Below are 9572 nucleotides of genomic sequence, written 5' to 3' on the forward strand. Positions count from 1 at the left end.
GCTTGAACCCAGGAGTTAGAGGTTACAGTAAGTTCTGATTGGGCTACTGCATTCTAGCCAGGGTGACAGAGTTAGACCCTGTCTCTTTCAGGAAAAAAAAGAAAAGAAAAGGAATTATTATCAGGAGAGGCCAGTTGTGTAATGAATGATGAAGCCCAAGTCCTTTAAACTTGGGAGATTTTTCCCTGGGACCAACCAGTTAGCTTCTGCTAAGTAAGGTAAAAAACCAGTATGAAGGAGAACCCTTTTCCTAAAGAATGATGGATGGAGGAGGGTAGACAACACCTGCTGAGCTGTCCAGGGACCTGACCCCTCAGCTGGGGGTTGGAAAGAGACTTGAACCTCAGCTCAGGGTTAAGGGGCCAGGAGGTAGAGTCCTGCCCTGAGCTCCAGGGCCTACAGGTAAGCAGCTTTCTGCTTCCTAACCTCTTGCCTCCACACACTGAAGATGCGATGCCTTCTAGGCTGACAGTCAGCAAAGGCTTCAAGGTGGTGGAAATTGCTCTGTCTTTCCAGGTGAGGCTGTTCTGTCCCTTGGAGTGGGCCATCCATTATCAGCTGACACCATGAGGGGTGACAGGCCCTTGGCTAGCAGTTTGTTTTCACTCTCATTTTCACCAGCATCACTTACACTTAGGAGCCAGTTTAATAATTCAGTTTAAACAATAGTTGGTCCAAGTTCCCAACAGCAGCACATTATCTTCTCAGTAGAGAAAACTTCAGGGAAAATAAAATGAAATCAGAAAGTGGTGATGTAAGGAAATGATGCCATACAGGAGCAGAGTTGTAGGTACAAGAATATTCACTGCAACGTTGTTTAAAACAGTTAGAAAAAAAAAGACACCCTAAATATCCAGGATCAGAGCAGTGGTTAAATTACAGTACCAACAGAACCATGCATTTCTTCTAGGGGCTAATTTTTATGTTAAACCCCGAGAAGAGAAAAACCAAATAGTGGAATCGGTGAGGAAATTTTTGGCAAAGGTAGGGCAGTTAAGTCCAAAATTATTGCTGTTTAAGCGCTGACTTGGTGCTTTCGTCTGTAACAGGGTGGCTGAGAGGAGCCATGGGTGTCCAGGGGAAGCCATCTTTAGGCTGAACATGATGATCTCTGTGAGGTCCGGAGCTGAGAGGAAGACACATGAAGCCTTATGTGTAGCAAAATGCTGTTTTATTCTGAGCATCTGGATGCAGTTGGGTGGAGGCCAAAGAGAGTCCACATCGCAGGAGGGGAAAGCTTTGGGTTTTACGGAGGGTTGGGTTTTCTGTGTTTTTTGTTTCACAGGCTTTATGATCACATACTTCTTGGGTTCCCACCTGGAACAAACCTAACAATCTCAATGATCAAATGCTTTTTCAACAGACACACATTTTGCTGGAAGCATTTCAGAATATTTGCAAAGTATAGGAAGTTTCGGCAGAAACTGGTGTGAAACAATGAAACAAAGTACAACATGTACTTTCTCCAAGAAAAAACAGTCTGCAGCCACCACCTTCATCCTTATCTATAGCATTTCAGACTTTCTAAGTTGTTGACCCTTATTTATAATCCTTAATTCTTTCTATATCTTTGACCTCTTCCTCCTGGTTATAGTACAACCAAAAATCTTCCTCAGTACCCTACTAAATCAGAGTCCAAGAGTAGAATAAAAAATCAAAGTCTACCAGCCTTTCCTTTTAGCTACATGAGGTATGGTTTAATCATTCTCATACACAGCAACTTCATTTTGAAGATGAATTACTCCATAATGTGTTTGAGGAATGTCAGAGTGCCAAGTAAGCATTGCGTGTTAAGTTGTCTGCATTTTGTTGCTCTCATCTTTCACAAGCAAGTAAGCATTCTTTGAGGGGACCTATGTGGTACACAGTTGGCCCCCATATTGATGAAAACATTTCAAACAATGTAGTTATGACTATTTAATCAAAGTTTCATTACAACCTTTCTGTAAGGGGGAAGACTTCACAGTAGTTTCAATGTAGAAATTCATTTTCAATGAACGGTTAATCATTGTTCGATGAGATTTTTAAAAATTAAGAATGATTGATTAAAAGATAATTAGATGGCTCACGCCTGTAATCCTAGCTCTCTGGGAGGCCGAGGTGGGCGGATTGTTTGAGCTCAGGAGTTCGAAACCAGCCTGAGCAAGAGTGAGACCCCGTCCCTACCAAAAATAGAAAGAAATTAATTGGACAACTAAAAATATATAGAAAAAAAAATTAGCCGAGCATGGTGGCGCATGCCTGTAGTCCCAGCTGCTTGGGAGGGTGAGGCAGGAGGATCACTTGAGCCCAGGAGTTTGAGGTTGCTGTGAGCTAGGCTGACGCCACGGCACTCACTCTAGCCCGGGAAAAAGAGTGAGACTCTGTCTCAAGGAAAAAAAAAAAAAAAAAAAAATAATTAGAGGCGGGCACAGTGGCTTATGCCTGCAATCTAAGCACTTTGGGTCAGCTGAGGCAGTAGAATCACTTGAGGTCAGGAGATTGAGCCCAGCCTGGACACCATAGCGAGACCGCTATCTCTACAAAATAATAAAAAAATCAGCTGAGTGTGGTGGCACGCTCCTGTAGTTCCAGCTACTTGGGAGGCCGAAGCGAGTGCATTGAGAGGATCGCTTGAGCCTGGGGAAGTTGAGGCTGCAGTGAGCTATGATCACACCACTGCACTCCAGCCTGGGCGACAGAGTAAGACCCTGTCTCTAAAAAAAACCTATTATGTAAATGAAAGAAGCCAGTCACAAAAGACCACATATAGTATGATTCTATTTATATGAAATGTCCACAATAGGCAAATGTAATTGTAGATTAGAGACAGAAAGTAAATTAGTGGTTGCCTGGGGCTAGGTGGAATGGGGGCTTGGGAGAGGGTGGCTAAGAGGAATGGGATTTGTTTGGGGAGTTCTAAAATTGATTGTGGTGATTGATGCACAGCTCTGTGAATACACTAAAAGCCATTGACTTGTATACTTTCAATGGGTGAATCACATGGTATAAGAATTATATATCCATAAAGCTGTTTTGTTTTTTTTTAAAAAAAAAAAGAGTACCTGGTACCGTCCTTACCACCAAGGGTGTAAAGTTTTCTTTTGATATTTCTTTCAGAAGCCACGATCTCTGATTTATATACAAGGGCCTTTGGGCAAGTGTGAGGAGAGAGGAGAAACCGGCTGTTGATGCCAAGACTGGGGAGCTCTGCCTTACTTTATTACAGAGTCAAGTATATCAGAGTGGAGGTGATTGGAATTCCCCACAGGAGAGTAGGACATGAGCAAATGAGCCTTTCCATAGCTCTTACATACACACTTAGATGATCATTAGATGATCACAGAAGGAAGGATGTATTATAGACCGGGACAGTTTTGACAGATCTCTGGAGTATCACAATCTGCCTTGTAAAATGTAAGGCAGATATTATAATCACCTCCAACTAATAAAATTATTATAATTCTAGGAAAAATCTTAGAAGTAATTTTATTGATAGCCCTTACGCATGAGCAGGATATATGATAATAGATTCACAGTAGCACTTTACCTATACAAAACTAACAGGTTAGCTTGAGGTTCTCTTTTTGATTTGACAGCTTTCCCCACATTGTGAACCTGATGAATAAGGAAGCTTACTATTGATCAGCTAATGAAAAACTATGGAGCACATCAATCACATGCAGTCATTTCTAGCATCCCTCTCTGTTGTGAATGCCACGTGAGGGCAAAAGATGAGAGAACAAAGCTATGGTGCTACCTAGTGGCCGTCTAGGAAGTAGCAAAGATGGTTTGGGTATAAAAGGATATCTATTTTATCACTCCATATGTGGGGACCTGATTTCAAAGAACAGCATCAGGAAGTGTTTTCAGATAAGAACACTGTTGTCTCAGAACAAGAAATAACCACAGCTTTAGCTATTTTATTAACTATTCTTTCCCTGTGTTGACAACAGACAGCTTTGTTAACATTGCACAGCACTTTTGCCTGGGGGTTGGGGAACAAACTAAAGATTTTAAGGTTTGATCTCTTTAAGTCTATTTTGAGATATTCCCCTGGGTTTACTAGGTTGACTTGCAACAGCAACAGGGAAAATTCCATTTCCTTAGGCTGTTTCTCCTACCTGTGGCTTCTCTCCCTGGGGCTCCTACTGTCCCTTAGATGTCATGTAACCTGCCACATATGGCCTTATACCCCTATCCCTGATTTACAGAGCAGCTGGACATCTAACTGGCTCTACGAACAAATTTCAATGACTCCTATATATTTTTTTATTATCCTCTCCCTTAACTAACTTCTTGACCTTTTGAGTTATTCTGCTGACATGGTGGATTTTCTGCAAGACAAAAGAGGTGAGATTCTGAAGGCTCCTGGGCAGACTTCCTGATGCCACAACCTGCCCCCAATGCACTTAGCTCCTTGCTCATTGCACCACAATCTGCCGCAAGGCACGTGGCCTCTCCTTAAAAAGCCCATGATGTCCATAAGTCATGCAGATGAATTTGAGGCAGCCTCTCCCATTCTCCCAACAAGATGCCTTTCTATTGAAAGATTTCTTTCTTCCTTGGCAATCCTCATTGTCTCAATAATTGGATCTTTGCGCGATGAGTAACTGGATCTAGGCCGAAACCCCCTTGTGGTTTCCATAACAGACAGATTAGGGAGTGACATCTACTGAGACGACACAAGACAGTAATAACACAGAGAGCACAAACAGAGACAGAGGCGTTGGAGCACATGACCTGTCCGCCACAATCAATGGCGGGAAAGGCTAGTGAGCAGCACCTCCTCGCGGACTTCTGGCGCAACCACAGGCAGGAGACGGCAGTGTACGGAGCGGCTGACTAGGGAACTGATCCCAAAAGGCTTCAGTGGGCTGCGCCCTGAGTTCAGTTCCTTCCCCTGTCACTGGGCACATACCTGTGTGTAGCAGACCTTCCCCTGGCCACACGTGGCATTGCCGCCCACACCACAAGCAGCCGTGGACTCGGGCATCGGCCGCCTTACCAGCCAGTGCTCTGACCATCTTCCTCCTCATGCCCCTGCTGCACCTCTCCCAGGGTTCTGGGTGTTCCCTGCTTTTGACTCTTAACACTAAAGTGCTTATTACATACACACACACACACACACACACACACACACACACACTCACCCACTTAATCTGTGGCAGATGTCCTCACCCCTCAGAAATCATGCACACACAGTTAGGGGTAGGGTGGGATGATGGGAACAGGGGGAGGAGAAGCTTCCTGCCTCATCCCACGCCCAGGTTGGCTCTCCCACCCCCCAGCCATGGAGGCCAGTCTCACATTCCAGCTTTCTGCCAAACATCTCCACTTGCTCGGCTCATCACTTCAGTTTCAGAGCATACAAAGGTGAAGTGTGTCATGTTGACCACGAAGCAGGTTCTTTCTCTATGTCAATGACACTGCTATTGTTCTGTCACTCAGGCTCAGAACCTGGAGTAATTTCATTGATTCAGCAGGCACACATACTCTGTTTATCGGGGAAGAGAAACTTCTGGAAACTGGAGCACCACTTCGGTTAGCATTATCTGGGTTCCAATCCCCTTGGATGTGCTTTCTGGGGGTCTTAATTTATTATGTAAAACTCTTTGCCATTCGGGGCTGGAGTCCTCATCTTCCCTGTATGCTTTATAGTCGTGCCAGTGGTGGATTTACCCGGGCTTGGAAGTGGAACTCCCTATGCCCCAACTCACTACTAAGAGTTTCAGAACTATTTTCATTTTAGCATCCTGAGAAAACTTCAGCCATTACAATAACATCATGTTCAGGGGGTTTTTTTTTTTAAGAAGTTCGCTGCAAATTGAGTTTTTAAAAAGAAGTTTGTGTTTGCTAACTGGAAAGTTAGACATCAATGGTAGGAGAGAAAGCTCTGTGGAGGAGAGAAAATAGATTGGCCCTTAAGACTGAGCAGCTGCTGTGTGGTCGGCAGAGGACGCTGTGCGTGGTTCAAGGCAGCTCTAGGTGGCAGGGCTATCTGGGAGAACTTGAGCTGCTGAAATTAAATGTAGCCTAAGGCAGGCTCTCTAACTCAAGGAGCGTAAATTCGACAAGAGAAGAAATAACATAAACACAAATACAAAGGGTCGCACTTTAGACAGCAGCCAAATTCTAAGTAAGAATCCAGATGACTATTTGGGTTGTATTTCTAGGTCATGTTGAATGGGAGAAGACCATTCTTTGAATATTAGAATCACATTCTGCTTACCCTAAGAGAGGATACTGGAACAGAACTTGATTAAGGGGTTAAAGGGTTTGGGGTCCCTCTCACTCACCTCATATGTGACGGGATGAGCAGAATCACTGGAATCCCTTCCTCTTTGCCTCTCTTTCCTATTCAGCAGGGGTGAATGTATCAATGTCCATGCATACATTAGACAACCTTCCTCAATAATACCAAACCATGTGAGAAGTAGAGGTTCCTACAGGGTATTAACGGGGCACACGAAGAAAGTCCAAGGATTTTAAGTCCAAGGAGGCAAGAGCTCAAAGCTTCAGGGAAGATGTGGAATTTGGCATCGAAGAATGGATACCATTTAGAGAGCAAGAGATGTGCGAGGGCAGTCTAGGAAGGACAGCATGAGCAAAGGCACAGAAGCAGGGAGGTGCAGAGCTCATAATTTAGGAAAAGGGAGAGATCCAGGCTCACTGAGTTTAAGACTATGTGATGGGAAAAGGTGGGAGAATGAGAGTAGAATGGAAACTGGTCTCTGCTTAGAGCCGGCTTCACGGATGTGTGACTGTGGCTAAGGAGACCACTGCAGGGATTTGGGAACACAGAATCTAAGCACTAATGGTCCTCACAGGTCTTTAGGGGAGAAGCTTCCCCGACAATTTTCCCTAGGAATCCCCCCTGTGGTATCCCTCTGTGTGCGAGGGAACCCACAGGGTAGGGGCAAGAATGGAGACTTCAGTTCATGAAGGTGACTACAGGCAAGTAACTGAGTCTCAGTTTCCTCAGGTGCCTAATACGTAAGATTGCTGCGAAGGCCAAATGCTTAGGATCACAGGCCTTGGAAGTACATGGACAAGAGTCCCAACCCTACTCTGCCATTTACTAGCTGTGTGGACCTTGCGCACGTAAGCCCTTAGCGTCACTGAACCTCAGGTTCTCTTCAGTAACGTGGCTGAAATAATGTCTACCTCATACAGTTGATGTGTGAACTAACCGTAATAACATATCAAATGCTTAGCCAAAGCGTGGCACATAGCAAGTACTCAGTAATAATGGCTGAGAAAATGACACTGCACTACATGGAGGTTTCATTTGTTCCCCAAAGAGTTCTTTGGGGGATTGGCTAAATAGTGCAAAAAAAAACCCGACAAAAATCTCGGGATGCTTGAACAGACAAATTCGACCTTCGACCCCTGCACAGACAGGCCACGCCTCCAGCCAAGTCAGGCAGGCTCCGCCCAGTCGCTTGCGGGCCCCGCCCATCAGGTTTCGTCCGGGCCCCGCACCCCTCTGCCTGCGCTCTCATGTCCGCCCCGGTGCGCCTGCGCAAAGTGGGCCGCCGGCCGCCGCGGCGATGAGGGTGCTGGTGCGGCGCTGCTGGGGGCCCCGGCTGGTCGGTGGCGCGGTGGACCGAAGGCCGAGTCCCCAGTGGCGACCGCTGGCCGGGCTCGGCGGGTCTGCCGGCGGGAAGGACGGCCGGGACGCCCGAGTCCGCGAGAAGCCGCCCTGGCGGGTGCTCTTCTTCGGCACGGACCAGTTCGCCCGCGAGGCGCTGCGGGCGCTGCATGTCGCCAGGTACAGGGGCTGGGGCTTGAGGGGCCCGGCCGCTGAAGGCACCGATGCCGCGCCGGTGCCGCCGCCCGCTGGGGTTTTGGACTCCTCGTCGCGGAAAGCAGCGGCGCTGGAGCGGCGTGGGCCCACATCTCTGCGTCTGCGGGCGCCCGGAAGGTGCGCCGCACCCGCCGGTCAGCCTTTGGACGCCCATCCTGTCCAGTCGACACCCTCCACTCCCGGCCCTGTCTGTCGGTTCTCCAAGCGCCACGGGGCCCTCGCACCAAGCCGGTGCCGGGCGCTTTCCCTACATCACCTCGGTCCGGTCCCACCACCTCCTGGTTTTGCGTGTGAGGAAACCAGGGCTCAGAGAGGTTATGCGATTGCCCAAGGTCGTCAGCTGAGCTGGCTGGGACTAAAACCGGGTCTGACTTCAAAGTTCGCCTCTTTCCACTGCCTCCTGCAGCCTCCCATCCATGTAATGTGTACCCTCCAATCATTTAGCGTGTTCTTACCAGGCGCTGACCCTTCTGCACACCCACGTCTCGCTCCTTTGCTCCCCTTGTTCTTCTGGTATACAGTGGGGCCCAGTTGTGGTGGGGGCTGAGACGAGGACCTAGTTCAAAAACGAACTGTTTTCAGAAGAATAAAGTTATAAATCAGAATTCTTAGGTATACATTTAGTATTTATAAAATTTAACAAATGTTGTTTACTGGGAAAAAAAAACTGTTTGAAATCCAGCCTGCCCTGAAAGTCCATGGTATGTGGTGGCAATTCCTTATGTACTCTCTGCCTCTTTCCCCCAACTTAGGTTTTTTTATTTCCCCATTCCGTTTTTTCCTGACGCACCCCCCCAACACACTCATTTTTGTCATCTCCATATCCTCTTCCCCGCAAATATTTCACAACAGCCCCTCATCTAGTGAATCTTCCATCAATCCTCTATCCCGTATTCCTCCCTCCGCACACCCTTCTGTACACACACCCGGAAGGAAACACCCTTCACTCCATGTTCCCTTTGCACACTGTCCACATGCTGGTGTTTCCCATCTTGCCACCTGCGTCTCTCATTGCGTGTACCCCACTCTTCTGACGATGCTTCACTTAGCAGCTTCATTACGCCTATACCTTCTTTTTACTGCCCTGGTGCATACTCCCTTTTCTTGAAACTCCTCAAAACATGCATGCAATACCTGTTAATAAATAAATGTACTGCCCCTGGGCACTGGGATACTATGCAGCAGATAAAAAGAATGAGGTAGTGCTACATGTACTGCCTGCCATGGAATGATGCCCATGGTATATATTTTTGTTTGTTTTTTTAAAAAGTATTTTTTGAATGACACATGGTTATGGTACAAAATTCTGCAGATTCAGAGGATATACAGTGAAAAGTCATTTCCTTCCACCTGTTTCCCAGTTCTTCTATCCAGAGACAGCCACTGTCTTCAGTTTCTTCTAGAAATGTTAAGTGCCTATACAAGCATATGTACATTTAACCCATTTTTTAAAAGGACTCACATAATAGTACATGTATCATTGTTAAGAGGAAAAAAACAAAATGCAGAACAGTATGTGGTAATATCCCAATTGTGTAAAATATCTTTACTATATATGTTTCTGTATGCACAGGACCTCTCTAGAATGATGCTGTCCGAACAGTAGCCATTGGCTACATGTGGCTCTTTAAATTTAACACACTAACTGCCATGTGAGTTGTATTTAACTCATGCTAGTTTTGAGCCCGAGGTCTCCTGAAGCATGTTACTCAAATGTCTTCTCACCTTGGGAGCCACAAGAACTGTTTTTCAAGTTGTGTATAACTCACATACCACAGAAAAC

The 9572-nt window shown here is 46.3% G+C and overlaps 2 protein-coding genes across 2 annotated transcripts in view; one reads left to right on the forward strand and one right to left on the reverse strand.

The window, feature by feature from the left end:
* Positions 1–4975, reverse strand: part of LOC105810794 (protein SET-like) — a 10618-nt gene extending 5643 nt beyond the window's left edge. Inside the window, 1 exon segment of the mRNA XM_012644826.1 lies at positions 4901–4975. Coding sequence (XP_012500280.1) covers positions 4901–4975 — 75 coding nt within the window.
* A 2557-nt stretch (positions 4976–7532) lies between these two features.
* Positions 7533–9572, forward strand: part of MTFMT (mitochondrial methionyl-tRNA formyltransferase) — a 19157-nt gene continuing 17117 nt past the window's right edge. The window contains 1 exon segment of the mRNA XM_012644827.1: positions 7533–7906. Coding sequence (XP_012500281.1) covers positions 7533–7906 — 374 coding nt within the window.

This window comes from Propithecus coquereli, unplaced genomic scaffold (genome assembly GCF_000956105.1).
Source record: "Propithecus coquereli isolate 6110/MARCELLA unplaced genomic scaffold, Pcoq_1.0 Scaffold221, whole genome shotgun sequence".
Taxonomy (NCBI): Eukaryota; Metazoa; Chordata; class Mammalia; order Primates; family Indriidae; genus Propithecus; species Propithecus coquereli.